Source organism: Mytilus galloprovincialis, chromosome 3 (genome assembly GCF_965363235.1).
Source record: "Mytilus galloprovincialis chromosome 3, xbMytGall1.hap1.1, whole genome shotgun sequence".
Lineage (NCBI taxonomy): Eukaryota > Metazoa > Mollusca > Bivalvia > Mytilida > Mytilidae > Mytilus > Mytilus galloprovincialis.
The window spans coordinates 21632802-21653672 of record NC_134840.1 but is presented as its reverse complement, the minus strand read 5'-3'; the positions used below and the strand labels follow the sequence as shown (position 1 = coordinate 21653672).

Below are 20871 nucleotides of genomic sequence, written 5' to 3'. Positions count from 1 at the left end.
AAATTTTAATTGAGATTAGTTTTGGAATAAAGGAAAGGGGGATGTGATTAAAAAAATTGGGTTCAATTTTCTCATTTGAAATTTCATAAATAAAAAGAAAATTTCTTCAAACATTTTTTTGAGAGGAATAATATTCAACAGCATAGTGAATTGCTCTAAGAGAAAACAAAAAAATCAATTTCATTAGAACACATTCATTCTGTGTCAGAAACCTATGCTGTGTCAACTATTTAATCACAATCCAAATTTAGAGCTGAATCCAGCTTGAATGTTGTGTCCATACTTGCCCCAACCGTTCAGGGTTCAACCTCTGCGGTCGTATAAAGCTACGCCCTGCGGAGCATCTGGTTACAAACTTTACAAAATGCTACATTTATTTCCAAAATCAGAGATGTTGAAAATGTTACAACCAATTGAAGGCTTTTTCTGCTAACTAGATTAAGAATGTTTCTTTAATACTGCAGTTTTGAAAGGTTTAAAATCCTCACAACCTATATATTTGTAGATGAAACATAAAGAAGGACACTGTTATTAAGGTGATAACCATACATTCCTGCTCATTCCTGTTTTTGAAACAGTTGACAAGAAGGTCTACAAAAAGAAAAGTATCAAGACTTTATAAAGCATTTATTGTACAATTTTGACAATATGGTGACTATATGTACATGGTCTGGATCTTACACCTCACAAAGATCACATTTACATGCATTTTTGTTGTTCTTTAAAAATATTAGAATTTCTGACAAACTCTTGTCAGTTTTTTGTATCCTTCCAAGACAACATATATACGGACATTGAGCATCATCTATAACAACTTAATATGAGTCACATGATATTCAAGAGTCAGACATTTGTAAAGTCTTGGCATGAGGTTTTTGAGGACTAAGTTCATGATGGAATCTTTCTAGAGTAGCCAATCTGCTTTTGATATGATCTATTCTGTGATAAGCTAGAGTCAAATCTTTAGACGCTGCATATGATGATCCCTCATGAGGCTGACCTGAAACAGAATCAATTAATAATCAGGAACAATACACATTGTATAAAACTGTCTGCATATTGACAATCAACAGGAAAAATTCTTAAACTGATTTTGACAGCTAGGCAAAGGAAATCCATTTCATAAAATAAAAGTTCAATGACTTATGAATTAAATCCACTGAATTTCAATTGCCATGGCAATTGAAAAAGAAATTGATTCCTCTGTAGTGACCTTTATAAGTCAAAATTGTAATTAAAACAAGAATGTGTCACAGATGCCCCACTCCCACTAGCATTTTCTATGTTCAGTGGACCCTGAATTTGGGGTCAGAACTCTAATTCGGCATTAAAATTAGAAAGATCATATCATAAGGAACATATAAATTAAGTTACAGGTTGATTGGACTTCAACTTCATCAAAAACTACCTTGACCAAACACTTTAACCTGAAATGAGACACACAAACAAACGAACGGATGAACGGACAGACGCACAGACCAGAAAACATAATGCCCCTTTGCTATCGTAGGTGGGGCATAACAAATAATTAAATTAACAGTTGACAGTTTTAAGTCTAATTCTTTTGTTTTTTTCTTTGATAACAGTTTAACTAGTAAGTAAGAATTGTCATTGATTCTTTTCAATGGCAAAAAAACTTTAAAAATTAATGATCCATTCATTTGATTTCTGTAATGACATAAAACTTAAAGGAGTAGGTCCAGTAAGACCCCTTTTTGGCCCCAAAATATAGCAGTTTTACAAAATTGTTAAAATGTAAACTTTTTGTTATTCATTGGACAGTAGGATGCTTCTGCTACATAAATTTGGGCTGATTTTGACAAAACAGTGCACATATATCGGGTACTAGCACCATTAAGTCATGCTAAATTACTGAAATCTTCACAATTCTAGCATTTTAGTTAAACTTTAGACGGTTTTGGTGTAAAACGGAAGTGGCCGCATTGGTGCTCATCCTCATTATTGAAATTTTGTAAGTTGTATTTTATGAGAATACATAACATATATAAAGGTTGAGGATGAACACGGATGTGGACACTTTCATTTTTGACAAAAACCTCAGAAAAAATGACATTTTTCAGCATATTTGGTAGATTTTTCATATTTCAGCTTGACTCCGTGCGTTTTTATGACTAAGTCAGTTGAAATCTTTCACATAAACTAATTGATTCAAATAAATTAGACACTTAAGTGTTTAAAAAGTGGTCAAAATCTTTCGTCAGATGAACATGAAATTTGAGGCCAAAATCGGTCCTTACCGGACCTACTCCTTTGATACATGTATAACTAATTTGGTTAAATATTTCAAATAACATTTTAGCACCCAAAAAAATGTTTCAGCAGGGTTTAAAAACATCAGCTGTTCGACCTGTTAGTCAAATGCATTTTGTAATAATATACTTTTTCACTTTTTTGGTCTTTTGGAAAATGTTGTTTGTGATCTATATACATGTAGACTCCTCTATCTACGACAAAATAATTTTAATATGCACACGTATAAAAATTGTGGTTTTTATCCAATGTTATCATAGGTTTTAACATTGTTGTTTTTTAATTTAGACTTGTTTATATATAATATAGTTGTAAATTACATGTTCCTGGGGAAAAAATAGAAACAAAGATTTCTAAAAGTACAAATGTAATCATATGTTGTTTCCTATTTTTCTTATAGGCTACATGTATTAACTATTTCAAAATAATGTGTCCATTTTCACGAATTTTTCATGAAAATTTATAAAGGTTAAAAGTTATACACCTTGAAATTCTTAAAAGAGTAAATGGATAAAATTCTGTCTTGATGTTTTCTCTAGATAATATGTCTTTATCATTAATGTAGTCAAAAATCATATACATGGGGATCTTTAGTTTAGATGTTTAGATTTGGACAACAGTTATTATATTTGATTGGACACTGAAATTCATGGATATAGCCATTCAGAAAAAAAGCCATGAACATTTGTACCCCACGAATAAAGTACTCTCACAGTAATTCATACATGTATATAAACTAACCAAAAGATGACTGATAAATAATCTTACCTGTAGAAACTTGTGTGAGGTAGTTAATATGGTTTGTCATTTTTTTCTCTACTTCCATCAAAGTTTTCATGAAAGTTGTTGTATGTGTCTCTATTTGTTTAGCTTGTGGCTTTTCTTTGGCTAATTCCTGGAGAGCTAAACCTAAAAAAAAATAATGTTGTTTTATGAGTTTATCATAATGTGTTTGACAGGATCCTGGAGACAGGTCATTAGTTCCTAACATGTAAGCATCATAATATTTAATCTAACAATACAGGGGTCGAAATTAGCGCTAGTCCAGTAGTCCGGGACTAGTAAAATTTGCGTCGGACCAGTAGATTTTGTCAGCTGGTGGTCCGGCGGTCCAGTAGAAATTTGTCGATAAAAATCACTGATCTCCTTTTGTTTACAAAACAATTTACCTGTGAAATCAATTACACGGTACTGGGGAGTATTACAATTGATCAAGTTAATTAATATCTCAGGTGAGCGTCCTTCACAACAATATAAAATGTGGAAATTCTTGGAAGGAGTTAAACGGCTGGACAAAAATATTAAGATAATTTAATCCTGTCCCTTCCTGCTCATTCTGCTGATGCAGAAAGGCGATTTTCTGAGATGAAACTTGTAAAGAATGATTGGTGATCACAATTGCGTCCAACTGTTTTATCAGATCTTTTGTTCATTATGTTTCACACTGAAGATATAGCATCATTTGATTATTTGATCATTAGTCCCGGCTATTGAAATGTGAAATATTTCTTGACAGCGCTCCAGACGCCCTAGTCAGACACCTCGGTATGGTTGTCATGAGGAAGACAATGTTGACATTTTTCCTGTCCTTGATCCTGATTTTGATAAAGAAAATCATTGAGATTACCATAGCCTTTATCAAAATCAGAATAAAGACTATTCCTTTGTTACTTAATATGTAAACGAAAGCATCAAAATTAAAAATCTGTCATTTATATTAGTGTTTGTCAAATTAATGTCATTTTTTGCAGGACCAGTAGATTTGGAGCCGGACCAGTAGAGTTTTCAGTCCACTGGTCCGGCTGGCCAGTACACAAAAAAGCTTAAATTCGACCCCTGCAATACCCACATGTCTGCTTCTGCTTACATACATGACATATATGTAGATAAATATGGGTTGAATCAGTGGCGGATCCAGAGGGGGGGTTCCGGGGGTGCGCACCCCCCCTTTATTTTTGCCGATCAATGCATTTGTATCGGGACATATGTTTTGCACCCCCCTTTGCCCTGGGTTAGCACCCCCCCTTTCGAAAATTCCTGCATCCGCCCCTGGTTGAATACTGAAAAATCAATCATTATAATCTATAGATCATGTTTCACTATGACTATACATTTTTTACTTTGATTAATCTACACATTTCAAGTGGAAATATGTATCTACATAAGTGTTGTAACTTGTATGCATAGAGATATTAATTATAAAAATCAATGACACACGACCAAACCAAAGACAATATGGGATGATATGAAATGTTTTTCTTTTATGAAAGGGCATTAGTTAATTATTCTAATGCTGTTATAAGCTCCAAAATAGCAATTGGTCACTTCAAATTTTACTAATTTTCTGTTTCACTGGTTTTACAAAAACACTCAAGAACACGAAATGTATCAAATCTTCATTACTTCAATGATTTGTTTAGTTTAACTTTACAAATCCTTGGTGTCTTAAAGTTGAACAGATGGTCACAGATTTTGTCGGTGATAAGGGCAGACAATTCTCAGCCTAAAATATTTAAGATTACATTATTTTAACTGTTTCCTAATGATATACCCGCTCTATAAATAGCTGTTGCAATTCCCCTCTCGATAATATCAAGTTGAACAGATGTGATAAGGGGAGATAATTTTCACACTTAAATATGTTAAGTTCCATTACTTTAAGTAACATTTATCTTCTATTGATTTCAAATGACATGAAATATCAAATTGTTTACTAATAATTTACCAGCTCTATAAATAGCTTTTGCAATTTTCCTCTGAATAATATTGAGTTGAACAAATATAAAACACAGATAATTTTTTGTCTCTGATAAGGGGAGATAATTTTCTCGCTTACTTAAAATATGTTTTGTTCCCCATTACTTTAAGTAAATTCTATCTTCTATGGATCACATGAAATAAATAATCAAATTGTTTACTAATAATTTACCAGCACTATGAATAGCTGTTGCAATTTCCCTCTCAATAATATCGAGTTGTTGGATTCTTTCGACCGGACCGGAACCCATTTTTTTTTTATATCGGAGTCGTTTTCGGGATAGGAATTCAGTTTCCGGAATCTATTATATTTTTTGCCTGCTCACACGATGGAATAACAACTGTTATTTCTTATACAGCAGGACTACTGTTATCTGATTGGTTAATTACTCCGGTGTAAATAACACCTGACCCTGGTTCACCCCGGGATAAATAAAATGTTGCCAAAAAATAGTCTTTTTTGGTTTTTTTTTTTTTTAATTTATGAAAAGTATGATACTTTGATGGGCTTATAAGTTTGTATTTGACTAAATTATATATCTTCTGCTCATGAAATGTACAAAACCGTAGTGTTATGGGTAGTTTTATTTTTTTCGTGCATTTTTCATAAAAGAAATTTCAAATTTGAAACTTTGTGACCATTTTGAAAAATAATGTGAAAAAATTGGTATTGTTTATATCTGTATATTATATTTTTTCAGCAACTTACATATCTAAAGAAACAGTTTAAACCACAAAAGGAAGAATACAAGCTAAATTATTTTTATTAAATTTGAGATTCTTTACCTGGACACGGTTGAAAAATTCAATTAATGGTCACTACTAATGAATTACGAATAGAAGTCTAGATTATAGCTTGATTAAAGATATGAAAACACCTTTAAATTGTTTGTTATACTCTTAATATAAAAAAGAAGATGTGATATGGTTGCCAATGAGACAACTATCCACAAAAAGTCCAAAATGACACAGACATTAACAACTATAGGTCACCGTACGGCCTTCAACAATGAGCAAAACCCATACCGCTGTAGACCGCTAAAAAATCAAGAAACAATACATTCTGATGAATAGAAGCGGTAAAGTTATAATTTTGTATCAATTATTGACATTTCTGCCTTTTTTGCAAATCTCCACAGGAATTTTAAATGATGACTTTTTTTGTCTTCCTCAAGTTAGATTTTATGTGACTATTTTCTGCGTACATAGCAAATGAACCTCATTGTCTTAAGACGTCTCGAGACAGTCTTGAGACATACACCTTATGTCTTGAGACATAGAGCATACATCTTAAGACATGAAACCTTTTAAGATGTGTCTTGAGACATGGAATATATGTCTTAAGACATATATCTTCAAGACATTTTTGCAACTTCAAAAATTGTATCCTCTTATCCAAGACGTCTTGAAAAAAAATGTAAATGTCTTGAAGACATTGAAACAAAAAAATACCAGTGGCCCTTAAAATATATTTTAAACACATAAAAATCGTTTTTATATGGGAAAAATATTTTGTTAGAAGACAGCTAACAGACAGAAGATAATTTAAGGTAATTTCCGTGAATAATGACAAGAACTTTTTATATATAAAATTGATGATTTTTTACTTCTTCTGAGATCAACAATGCTTCCTGATTAATGTTTTTTTAAGGGAAAACTAGAATTCTAAAGTTCCTCTGATGTTCTAGGTCAAAACATGTCATGGAGGATTGAATTGTGTATACTTCCCTGAAGAGATAAGTGGATGTTGCTCCACAAATTACTATTTTTTTACTTTGGAATTATTTTTAATTATGGAATTTGCATAATTTCTCGTGTTTAAAGTTTAAAAAAAATTCCATGTTTATTTGGTATTATGATCATTTAAGCGGTTCATAACATTTTCCATATATTGTATTTTGGTTAGATAGTGTTGTGCACGGCACAGTACATTCTATTGAAAATATAATGTTTTCTTTGTAATAGAAAGTGTTGTGCGCAGCACAGAACATTTCAGTATAGAATAGACATGGAATTTATAAAAAAAAAATCAATAACAAGAAATCAAGCAAATTCCATAAATCAAAGTAATTCTTAGTTCAAATAAAAGCCTGTTTATTGCAAATGTTAACCAACCCGTCAATCAAATTGACATGTTCTTATTCTGATATGCAGGTATTTGCTACTGGCCTTAAAACACAAACCTAACCCTGTGCCATCAGCAAATGTGTGCATAAATAAATTTCTTGGAAGAGGGGTCTAAATACAGCACAAACAACATTTTCAATCACAAAAAAATGAAAAAGTATATTTTAACAACTGCATTTGACTAGCATACTAACAGGTCCCCCAACAAATGATCTTAAACCCTGCTGATTGCATTGATTGCTAAATAAATAGATCACTAAGTGTACAAAATGGATCTTAATATATACTAAACAAGTTTAAATTATAACAGATTTGGTTTGAATGCCAATGAGACAACTCTCCATCCAAGTCACAATTGGTAAAAGTAAACCATTATAGGTCAAAGTACAGCCTTCAACAGAGCCTAGGCTCACACCAAACAGCAAGCAATAAAGGGCATCAAAAATTACCAGTCTAACCCTTTTCACACAGGGAAATCAATGATCTAAGATACATAAAAATTGAGAAGCCAACAATTATTAAACACATAATAAGCCCACTTAACATCAGGTTCCTGACATAGGAAAGGTGCAAACAAATGCACTGGGTTTAAACGTTTTATCTGGCACCAATCTTCACCCTAACCTGATACAGTGGTTCAAGCATTTAAACCAGTATTGTTCTTTATCGAAAATGTATAAACACTTCCATGACTTTAGTTGTCATATCTGATTTTATAGCCATACACATGATACATGTACCTTCCAAAATAAATGTTTCTCAACCCTACAAATATTCACAGATGACAAATATTTCAGTTCTGTTTTAGTCAACTTTAATTTTCAAATAAATATAATTGTATAAGCAACAAAAATGAACTAAATTAATGTCAAATATTTGGTTCCAAACTATGTTTCTTTTTTCTTGCATGCTGGAGTTGTTTTCTTGTCTGTAAATAAAAATTGAAATAAAATATTAATTTACATAGCATTTATGAGTTTGTTTATTGATAATTTCAGCTTTTAAAAACAAATCACATCACATACATGTAAATTAGGTGGTTTGTTTTCTTGTTTGAATTGTTTTACATTCGTCATTTCAGGGCCTTATATAGCTGACTGTGGTATGGGCTTTGCTCATTGTTGAATGTTGTACAATTAACTATAGTCATGATCATGATGATAGTTGTTAATTTCTTTGTCATTTGGTCTCTTGTGAAGAGTTGTCTTATTGGCAATCATACCACATCTTCTTTTTTTTATATTTGGGACATTGAAGGAAACAATTCTTTTAAAAATATTTGATCTGATATGATTTTCAAACTTGTCTAAAATATTGATGACATAAAACTTTAAATAAATTTCATAACAAGAGTGCACACACTGAAATGTCTCGCCTTCTTTACTAATCATTGATATTATGTTTTGTCCTAAATATATAGACAATAACTGTTTAGTGTCTTTAAATATCAGCTGTATTTGTACGAGGCTAGGAAACCAGGTGTATGCAAGCTTTTAGTGAGCTGTGCGACTAACATATAGTTCATACAATATTTCCATACACCAAATAATTAGTTGACCATATAGTTTATTTTTTAAAAAGGCCAAAACTTAAAAACTTACCTTTGACCACTGAACCATGAAAATGAGGTCAAGGTCAGATGACACCTGCCAGCTAGACATACATGTACACCTTATAATCATTCCATACACCAAACATAGTAGACCTATTGCAATATATAAGAAAAACTGACCAAAACTCAAAAACTAACTATTACTGCTGAACTGTTAACTATTTAGTTCAGTAGTTTAGATATCATAGTTTAGTCTATATAGTCTTTAGTTCTATTTGTATGTATCTTTGTATTTACAGTGACTTGGTGGGTTTAGATTAAAGATGTACAAAGAATACTTCAGTCATTTATAGCCAAGCCAATTAACAGAACCATAAAAATGAGGTTAAGGTCATATGACACCTGCCAGTTTGACATGTACATCTTTAGCTTACAATCATTTCATACACCAAATATAGTAGACCTATAATTTTGCATACAGTTTAAAAAAACAAGACCAAAAACACAAAAACTTAACTACAACCACTAAACCATGAAAATGAGGTCAAGGTCAGATGACACCTGCCAGTTGGACATGTACACCTTTCAGTCCTTCCATACACTGAATATACAAGACCTATTGCTTAAAGTATCTGAGATATGGACTTGACCACCAAAAATTAACCTTGTTCACTGATCCATGATATGAAGTTGAGGTCAAGTAAAAACTGTCTGACGGGCACAAGGACCTTGCAAGGTACGCACATACCAAATATAGTTATCCTATTACTTATAATAAGAGAGAATTTAACATTACAAAAATCTAAACTTTTTTTCAAGTAATCACTGAACCATAAAAATGACGTCAAGGACATTGGACATTTAATTGACGGAAACTTCATAAAATGAGGCATCTATATACAAAGTATGAAGCATCCAAGTCTTCCAACCTCTAAAATATTAGGCTTTTAAGAAGTTAGCTGCTGCCGCCAATACCACCGGATCAATTTCCCTACATGTATGTCAAGCTTTCTGCAACAAAAGCTGCAGGCTCAACAAAAATCTGGATAAGAATTGTACACATTAGAGCACTCATAAGGCAATTTTCCATTTGATGAATGTTTCCAAGGGGCATGTACATTGTATATGCATTATCTATATATATACATGTATATCATATAAATGTTAATACATGTAGTTAAGTCTTAATACCTTAAACAAACAGCCTTCAAGTTCCTCAGGTATGCCAGGATTGCCCAGGAAACACTTTCTAGTAAATAAGATGTGTCCTATCCCTATTGATTCATTCTCTGGATTTTATATGCAAAATATTCCCCTGAAAAAAAATATATGATTACTTACATGTATCTAATTCATGTGTTCATGCATTTTTATATCATGAATTTGTTGTTGAATAACTCAATGACATTGGAAACAAATGTATTGCATTACTTATCAATGTTTATCATAAATACATGTACATGTACTTTGACCAAGAGGATAACATTCTGTGGAAAACTTTCATTTCTTTTACAATAAATATATATTTTGTGTACATGTACAAAAACAATTTCATTAATCTCAGGGATACAACTTCCAGTGCATACATGTACTACATGTACATATTTTTGCCAGCTGGAACTCATTTACTTTACTGAATAAGTTAGTTTGGACGAAATTTTGCAATTGATATACATATATATTGTAGTTTGCTGTACATGCCATAGTAATGCATAAACAAGTAATTGGTACTGAATTGTATTTCAAATAGTAAATCTAGCTATTTAAAATGCAAAAATATTATAAAGCATTCTATATAGAAAAACATACAATGTACGCTGGGAAAAATGTCTCAACATTGTTTGGTAACCATGGTATTTTTACCCGAACTAATAATATAATAAATATCAAATTATTTTTTGGACCATAACTCTGGACTTAATCATCAGACCAGAATACCAATTAAACTTGATCTAGATAACTTGTCATGATAAAACTTTTCAACAAACATTAAATCAATATCTTCAAGAACGAAGAAAAAAGTGTGGAAACTGATTTGCTCGACTGATGAATTGACAGACAGACGGACAGAGTGTAAATCTAACGTCCCCATTTACTTCATTGGTAGGGGACTAATTTAAAGCAAATTACAAAATCAAGATTCTTTATTTAAAGCAAATTTATTATAAAGTCATGAAAGTTATTAACATAAAGAGTAAGCAATTTTTCTTCTTAAAATTCATTTAAGGTACAAAAATGTAGCAGGATAAGCTGTAAACCTTCACTCCCAATCCCAACTTTGGGAACACTGATAATTTTTATTTTAATATAAATACTTACATATATCTGTTTCTAGCTGCAGCACATGTCTGCGTTCTTATTTCTTGTGTACTTCATTTTACTCCTTTAGCCTTTCCAGTCCTGGGGCAATTTGCCAAATGTGTCATTTCTTGTGAGTCCTAGTAGTCTAGAAATAGAATATTAAAATAATATTTGTGTGTTTCCTTCTACAATTCCTTTATTCATGTTATTTATTCCAATTAATAAGTAAAATCAATTATCATGTAAATATAATGAATTTATCTCTCGCAAATATTTTCCAATCATGTTCATTGATCATGTTGATTTTTGATCAGCTAGGAAACTAATATAGTATTTTTGAATTTTAAACAACTATTTTTAAGAAAAATTCTTTATTTGATAAAATTGAGAATGGAAATGGGGAAGGTGTCAAAGAGACAACAACCCGACCTTAGAGCAGATAGCTATTGACAACAGCAGAAGGTCACCAACAGGTCTTCAATGCAGCGAAAAATTCCTGCACCCAGAGGCGTCCTTAAGCTGGCCCCTAAACAAAAATACATATATACTAGTTCAGTGATAATGAACGCCATACTAACTCCAAAAACTCCAAATTGTACACAACAAACTAAAAGTTAAAATAATACAAGACTAACAAAGGCCAAAGGCTCCTGACTTGGGACTGGCGCAAAATTGCGGTGGGCTTAAACATGTTTATGAGATCTCAACCCTGACCCCCTATATAAGATGTAAATCTAACCAATGCAGAAAAGTAAACAACAATACGCACATAAAAATTCAGTTCAAGAGACATGAGAGAAGTCCGAAGTATATACATACATACATGACATACTGGTACTTCCAATAACATATCAGCAGCATATGATCATGATGATATGTTTAATGTTAAAAATCTTCACAATTAACCACAAGCTGCCAACTTAAATGTATTTAAAGTATATTCAAGATGCAGATCTAGGATTTTCAAAATAGGGGGTCCTAAGGCCCACGAAACTAGGCAATGTTTGGACATGTTTGAGTAGAACATGTAAAATATTCTATGCATTAACCTAATATGTTGCGCACTGTAAAAAAAAAAAGGGGTGGATAAAATTACAATGACCAATTTGTAGCTAATGTTCCTTGTCTATTGGATAGAAAATACCGTGGCAGATGTAGATTATCGCATAAATAAAAGATTTATTTAAAGTTGGTTATACATATATAACAATACAACATGAGCTCTGTAGAGCTTTTATCCGACATAGATTATTAAAGTATTATCAGTTTCACCCCAAGAACATCATTTTTTCATGAATAAATCTTTAAGTATTTCACCTTTATTTTTATAAGGTTTGCAAAAGAACATACAACATTCCTATTTTTTAATATATTTTTAATGGTACGTGTTTACAGTGCCCAGTGGTACGACTTGCCATTGGTACGAGTTACTCTGGTATTCATGAGTTTTCGGTGGTACGAGTGAATCCATGACAAATCGCCCCACTCCTAATCACCCCACTTTTGCACACACTCGCCCGGCTTTATAAAAAAACGCCCCACTCTTGTTTATCAACTCTCCCCACTTATGAAAAAGGGTAAAATCCCATTGCAAAAGGGTTGAACAACATACCCCACTTATGCCATCTAGTGGGGTCGGGACAAATAGATATACCACAATGAATTTATTAGCGTCAATTCTCCCCACTTATAAAAAAAGATGCAATCCAGTAGTATATCTATGACTATGTCCCTGTCCCACTTCAATACCTATACACCTTCGTGAAGCTCAGTTTGGGACCCCCATACTTCAGAATCAGGCTATCTCAAAGATAGAGACGGTCCAAAGGCGAGCTGCTTGGTATGCCTGCAACAGGTTTCATAATACTAGTAGTTTATCAAACATGTTGAACACACTAAACTGGCATATTTTAACACAATGCAGACTGCATGCACGCCTGGTTATGATGTACAAGATCACACATCACCTTCTTGTTATACCATCTAGCACAATTCTCATTCCATCAGACTCAAGAACCAGGTGCGGATCCAGAGCTGGGGTCAATGCATTTGAATGGGGACATGTAACTGGAACCCCCCCTTTGTCCTGGGTAAGGAACCCCCCCCCCCCCCCTTTTTAAAATGGCTAGATCCGCCCCTGTCTCCAATATTATTTAAAAAGCTTCATCTCCTGTACATAGTTTTAATCACCACATCTGTTCTTTGCACCATTTTGTAAATTTATAACTAAAATTTTAACGGGATTTTACCCTTTTCACAAGTGAGGATATTTTTTTTAAAGTGGGGCGAGTTGGTGAAAAAGTGGGGCGATTTCTCCTGCTTCCGGTACGAGTTAACCTGTTAACTTGCTTCCATCTCGTCTAACCCTTCAGACCTATTTGTAATCGCATTTTCCACTGTTTCATAAGTGGGACGGGCGAATTGATAAACAAGAGAGGGGCGATGTTTAAGAAGGTTGGACGAGTAGAAATCTCGGACTAAACAAAGTTGGTCATGTTGGGGAAAAAGTGCCTGTGGAAAAATGGGGCCATTTTCCAATGGGGCGAGTTGTTAAATGGATTCTAACTGCAGGAAATTATTGAAGGGTGAAAATCAAATATCTCAATCTGTAAAGAAATTACCTTTTCTTCGTTCTCCTTAACGATGCTATCATATCCATCTTTATCTAACTCTGGAAACCGGTCAAGATGCACTTTCACTGCTAATATAATCCTTCACAAGTGTTGTCACTTTCACTTCCGGTATGACGTAGTTTGACAAAAATCGTGCAGACGAAAATTTTAAGGTGAGGCCAAACAAACAAAAAATATGAATCTGATATTGTATGTAAAGGTGTGATATCCAACATAGTGATATTTACTTAGTAGCATTTTTTATTAAGCAGGTTTTTTTTCTAGTTTGCCCAAATATCAGAAATTAAAGACAAAATGTAGAAACATGGTTTTTGAGTGTCAGAATATGTATTTCCAACTGAAGGTAGCCAGACCAGAACCAGCATATTTATTTTCTGCTACTCTAAAAAGTGACATAAAATCTGCAACCCTCTCCCCCAAATGATCTTACCCTTATAAAATCCCAGTTTGTATGGTTCAGATCTACAGGCATAGGTGAATTTAGGTGGGGTAGGCTAAGGGGGGCCTTTTCAGAAAAAAAATGGTTGGTTATGTGTAATGTCTATAGTGAATCACTGGAGCAAGACTGGAGCAGGCCCCCTCTTTGGCAGTCCGTTGGCCCCCGCTTATGATCATTTCTGGATCCGCCACTGAGATCCCACACTTTGGTAGGATAAAGTGATAAAAAAAAGGGGACTACCTGAGTGGAAAAAAGGGGGTGGGGTGATGAGGTAATATTCAATGTTGATTTTTCTGGTTGCTGTGCTGGTCTTAATTGAATAGTTTGATATATTATTTGATTAGATTTAGTTTTTATTTCTGCAATTGTTTAAACAATCATTGTATTCATTCAATTTATTGTAAGAGAGGGACGAAAGATACCAAAGGGACAGTCAAACTCATAAATCTAAAACAAAATGACAACGCCATGGCTAAAAATGAAAAAGACAAAAAGACAAACAATATTACAAATGACACAACATAGAAAACTAAAGAATAAACAACATGAACCCCACCAAAAACTAGGGGAGATCTCAGGTGCTCTGGAAGGGTAAGCAAATCCTGCTCCACATGTGGCACCCCTCGTGTTGCTTTAATATTTGATATCAAATCTGGTAAATAGTCTAATTTGGTAGGTTACATTCATGAAAGGGAAGGAGATTGTAGTTACGACGTAATTATTCAGCTCAACTTTGGATGCTGTGATTTAGGCAATTTAGGTTTTATGCCCCATGCACCTGTGATAGTTGAGGAGCATTATGTTTTCTGGTCTGTGGGTCCGTTCATGCATCCGTCTGTCCTTCTGTCTGTATGTTTGTTCACCTGTCTGTCCCACTTCATGTTAAAATTTTTGGTCAAGGTAGTTTTTGATGAAATTGAAGTCCAATCAACTTGAAACTTAGTATACATGCTCCCTATGCAGATATGATCTTTCTGATTTAAATGCCAAATTAGAGTTTTGACCCCCATATCATGGTCCACTTTACATAGAAAATGATAGTGTGAGTGGGGCATCTGTGTCCTCTGGACACATTCTTGTTGTATTCTACATGTTCTATTCTATTATTCTATTAATCATGTAAGAAATAAGTGTGAATATGATATGCATGTATGGCAAGCAGACAGAGACATTTATTTTATAATATATATATATTTTCTTTTTTGAGGCCAGAATACTTATTATTTTCATTTGTGATATTAAAAAAGAAATTATTGCCAATGAGACAACTATCCACAAAAGACCAAAATGACATAAACATTAACAACTATAGGTACATTGTAACCATACAGCCTTCAACAATGAGCAAAGCCCATACTGCATAGTCAGCTGTAAAAGGCCCCAATAAGACAATGTTAAACAATTCAAATGAGAAAACTAACGGCCTAGATTATGTTTTTCAAACTTTACATTTGCTAATTGCTAGTAATGGGGTACAGAATATTTATTTCCAGAATCTGCCATCAGATATTGTCAGAATCAAATGCCATGGTCATACAAGCTAATATTTGTACAATTCTTTCTGACACCAATATACAATAAGGAGATAGGATGCCTATTAAATGAGACAGCTTATAATTTACCACTGTTCAAATGAGTGGTCTTGTAAGCAATTATTTATTGGCAATCATATTTTGTAGCCTTCAACAATGAAAAAAAACTGACTGTATATATTTAGCTACAAGGGAACCAGCATAAAAATATGACACCATTCTATTTTAGAAAAACTACTGGCCAAATTTATGTTTCATTGGTCAGTGTTTTCCAGCTTAAGTTAGTTTTTCAGACACTTCATGTACTGGTACCTGTATCTCTAAACCTTAAGCTCAGCTAAATTTGATGTACAGAATGATTGTAAGATGTACATGTAAGTTTGACAGTGTTAATCTGACTATGACAACATTTTCATGGTTCGATCGTTGGCCAATTTTTAGTTTTCCTGATTAAGTCAGTTTCTCAGATACAATTCAGTAATAAATAGAGAATAATACATGGCAAAATCCGTATCATATTTCGTATCATCCCGAGACATCAATATCAGCCCAAGGGCCTTTAGGCCCGAGGGATGATATTGGTCGAGGGTGATACGGCATGTGATACGGATTTTGCCATGTATTATACGCTTTATCATATGTTTCAACAGAAGGGTATTATATGAACTGTTTTCTGATTCATAACACTGGGTTACCTTCAGATCTACTTCTGTCTTGTTTCAATGGCCTTAAAAAAGAACTGCTCAATTACTAATCCGAAGCACCTTGGTTACCTTACAATTTACGTGCTGTTGTTTTAAAAATATTTTGTTTATTTTTGTATTTTTTATAGTTGCATTTAGTGTGCCAAAAATTTTTTAAAAAATTTGACGTTCTTGACGTCACATACAATATGAAAACGACGTTCATGACGTCACATACCAAACAATGACGTCATAAAAAAAAATGGAGGAAAATTTTTCATAAGCAAAAAAAACAAAAAACTGACTTTATGTAAAAAAAATAAATAAAAATAAATGTAGGGGTGTGATAAAGGGTAGGGGTGCGATAAAGGGTATGCGATAAAGGGTATGCGATAAAGGGTGTGCATCAAAGTTGCGCGATATGGATTAAACAGCAGGCTATTTATCACATATGCAAAACTACTGTATTTACTACTAAACATATGATAAGGTCATATATATACACCAGTCCAAATCAATATATACTAGTCTGGGGTATCAGATTAGTGGCTAACGGTTCAGACTGTCAATGTTAACTTTTTCTGCTATATTAAAGTCAGTTTCTCAGATTCTATTCAGTAAGAAGGTCATGAATAATTGAGGTCTGGAATAAATGTTAGGTGCACATGTCTGTCTGGCATGGTTCATTTGACCTTGCCTGAATTTTCATGGTTCATTGGTTCTGGTCTGTTCTGTTCTGTCTGTCTGTCTGTCTGTCTGTCTATTATGTCTGTCGATTCTGTTCTGTCTGTTCTGTCTGTCAGTTCTGTCTATTCTGTCTGTCTGGTCTGTCTGTCTGTCTGTCTGTCTGTCTGTCAGGTCTGTATGTCTATTCTGTCTGTCTATTCTGTTCTGTCTGGTCTGTTTTGTTTGTTCTGGTCTGTCTGTCTGTTCTGTCTGTCAGTTCTGTCTGTCTATTCTGTTCTGTCTGGTCTGTCTGTTTGTCTCTGTCTGTCTGTCTGTCAGGTCTGTCTGTCTATCTTGTCTGTCTGTCTAGTCTGTTCTGTCTGTCAGTTCTGTCTGTTCTGGTCTGTCTGTCAGTTCTGTCTGTCAGTTCTGTTCAGTCTGTTCTGTCTGTCTATTCTGTTCTGTTCTGTCAGGTCTGTCAGGTCTGTCTGTCTAGTCTGTTCTGTCTGTCAGAGGTCTGTCTATTCTGTTCTGTCTGTCAGATCTGTCTGTCTGTTCTGTCTATTATGTCTGTCTGTTCTGTCTATTATGTCTGTCTGTTTGTCTGTCTGTATGTCTGTCAGGTCTGTATGTCTATTCTGTCTGTCTATTCTGTTCTGTCTGTTCTGGTTTGTTCTGGTCTGTCTGTTCTGGTCTGTCTGCCAGTTCTGTCTGTTCTGTCTGTCTATTCTGTTCTGTCTGTCAGTTCTGTCTGTCTATTCTGTTCTGTCTGTCAGTTCTGTCTGGTCTGTCTGTCTGTTTGTCTGTCTGTCAGGTCTGTCTGTCTATTCTGTCTATTCTGTTCTGTCTGTTCTGGTCTGTTATGTCTGTCAGTTCTGTCTGTTCTGTCTGTCTGTCTGTTCTGTATGTTCTGGTCTGTCTGTCAGTTCTGTCTGTTCTGTTCTGTCTGTCTGTCTGTTCTGTATGTTCTGGTCTGTCTGTCAGTTCTGTCTGTTCTGTTCTGTCTGTCAGTTCTGTCTGTTCTGTCTCTCAGTTCTGTCTATTCTGTTCTGTCTGTTCTATTATGTTCCTGTTCTGTCTGTCTGTTCTGGTCTGTCTGTTCTGTACCTGTCTATTCTGTTCTGTCTGTCTGTTCTATTATGTTCCTGTCAGTTCTCTCTGTTCTGGTCTGTCTGTTCTGTACCTGTCTGTTCTGTTCTGTCTGTCTGTTCTATTCTGTTCCTGTCAGTTCTCCCTGTTCTGGTCTGTTCTGTCTTTCTGTTCTGTCTGTTTATTCTGTCCTGTCTGTCTGTTCTGTCTGTCAGTTCTGTTTATTCAGTTCTGTCTGTTCTTTCTGTCTGTTCTGTTCTGTTCCTGACTGTTCTGGTCTGTATGTCTGTCCGTTGGTCTGTCTGTCAGTCTGTCTATCAGTCTTTCTGTCCGTCAATCTGTCTGTTACAAATTGTGTGGACTCTATATCAAGAGAACTGATTTCAAAGTATATATATATATATGTTAGAGTTAGAATAACTATAAACTTTCACTGAAAATTGTGACCGATAGAATTGAATTTTGTATCCAGAGCTCACACACAAATACACTGATCCATGGTTAAAACTAATAAAAAGGTTTTAATTAAAATATTACTTTCCCAATTTATTCCATTTGATATTTTCAATTTTCTATCAATGAATAACGATATTTTAACTCTAGGACTTCTGATGTCATTATAAAGGCAAATTTTATATTTATACTAGTGATATAAATTTGTATCAGATATTCATGATATTTTCATAAAAAATTACAAAATAAAACTAATTACTTTTTACTTTACAACCAATTGGTACTCATTCATTATATTTATTATCAATTTTTCCAGGCAGTTGAATCTACAATGATCTATGGACCAAAAATTGAAGAAGAACCGAATACATGTGTGAATAGATACTGTATTGATTAGAATAAAACTGCTAAGGTCAGTATGACATTAAAAATTAATTAATTGTGATTAAATCAGTATACAAAAACATATTTTTTATGAAAGCAGGCAGCAAAAGTCTAGTTTGTCCATAAGAAAATCAACTTTAAAAGTATCTCATTTTTTTTTTAAAGGATTGAGGGTTATAAATGAACATTGATTGGTTAAATATTACTCAGTGTGTTTGAATTTGTTTGTTAGCTTTTTGGTCATGAATGTTTGTCTCTGTTTAATTAACTGTGCATTTGTAATCAGATATCGCAGATCAAATTTATTCGTTCATTGTGTAATCATACGTTTTTTGATTGAGTTAAGTCTGCCAATTGATATTTTATCGTATGTTTTTCTATGTTGTGATGTTATGCTATTGTTTCAGAAAAAGGGAGAAGGTTTGGATCCATTAAAACGTTTAATCCCGCTGCAAATGTTTGCACCTGTCCTAAGTCAGGAATCTGATGTACAGTAGTTGTCGTTTGTTTATGTAATATATACATGTTTCTCGTTTTGTTTATATAGATTAGACCGTTGGTTTTCCCGTTTGAATGGTTTTACACTAGTAATTTTGGGGCCCTTTATAGCTTGTTGTTCGGTGTGAGCCAAGGCTCCGTGTTGAAGGCCGTACTTTAACCTATAATGGTTTAATTTTTAAATTGTTATTTGGATGGAGAGTTGTCTCATTGGCACTCACACCACATCTTCCTATATCCATATAGTACAATACAATACTACTACTACATGTACTAGTCAAGGATTAGCTTCTTAAAAAGTTGATCAGTTTAAGTTAAGAATGGATGATGATTTTACATGTATCACAAAATTAATTGACATATATATCATGTATATTGGATTAGTCAGGGATTTGAAAAGAAAGAATTTATGTGACATCAACAAACCACAGACTGTAATGACTTCACAGGAATGGTGAAAATTTTACACATCATTTTTTAAACTAGGAATAACAAGAATAGGAAATAAAACGTAGCTTCAACTTAGAAAGAGCTCAATAATACCAATTGACCAACCAACAATGATGATTAATTATAAAAACAGTAGTTTAATGTAGACCTGAATGAGGGGAAAAAAGACACAGGATGTTAGGACTCTATTTAGATTGGACCACTTACATGGCGACACTTTTACAACAGGATTCCTACATGTACTAGAGTTACCAGATGAGCATAATATGCTGAAATTAGAAGATATCTTTTCCTGTCCAGTGGCAAGTAATATCATCTGCATTTTTTGGAGGACCTCTTTAAACAGAGATATTATAAATGGTAGAAAAATACAAAATATATTTGACACCAGTTTAACCTTATCAGACTTTAATGAATCATTCTACATGAAACACATATCATGCATCTCCCACACTATTGCAATCTTTGGATTAAATTATGGGGTAGCTGGCGACTCACAATTACCCATACATTTGATATATATATATACAAGACATCTGATCAATTAAGAAATAATTTATGAGGCTTGAATTTATTCTGATTTTACTATATTTTGTATGTTGGCTCTATATGCTAAATATTTTTTCCATGATCAGTATTGAAGTTTGATTTGTAAAAGGATGAAAAACAGCTGAACCATACTGCTTCAAAACATATGAAGTTCGAAGCTTGAAGAATAGCTTGTGATTAAGAGAAACTTCATAGAGTAGCAACTGGAAACAACTGATACTAAGGTAAACAAACATTTACAACAATTTTCGTACGTCCTTTAACAATGAGCAAAACCCATACCACAAATTAAGTCAGCTATAAAAGGCCTTGAACATGTTGAAAGAAAAACATATAACTTTAAATTTAAACTAGAAAACTAACGGCTATTATCAAGTTTATCCAGGCCACAGAAACAGAGTGAAACAACTGTACTAGATTTGATAAATCCTTTGTTTCTGACAATCAATGATATGTAAATTTCACTCTCATTTGTATGACAAAGAAA

General features: G+C 33.5%; 1 protein-coding gene and 1 long non-coding RNA gene across 2 annotated transcripts; both read right to left on the bottom strand.

Annotated features, from left to right (window-relative positions):
• Window positions 1-610: 610 nt before the first annotated feature.
• Window positions 611-5318, bottom strand: LOC143066358 (mediator of RNA polymerase II transcription subunit 11-like). Its single transcript, XM_076239312.1, has 3 exons — window positions 5201-5318; window positions 3040-3180; window positions 611-1000 (listed from the first exon to the last, which is right to left on the bottom strand). The coding sequence occupies exons 1-3, from the start codon at window positions 5277-5279 to the stop codon at window positions 837-839; spliced, it is 384 nt and encodes a 127-aa protein (XP_076095427.1). The 5' UTR covers window positions 5280-5318; the 3' UTR covers window positions 611-836.
• Window positions 5319-7946: 2628 nt separating this feature from the next.
• LOC143067408 (uncharacterized) lies at window positions 7947-13742 on the bottom strand. The gene is made up of 4 exons (XR_012975945.1): window positions 13630-13742; window positions 11027-11153; window positions 9899-10022; window positions 7947-8083 (listed from the first exon to the last, which is right to left on the bottom strand). It is a non-coding gene; the product is annotated as an uncharacterized LOC143067408 (long non-coding RNA).
• Window positions 13743-20871: the final 7129 nt, after the last annotated feature.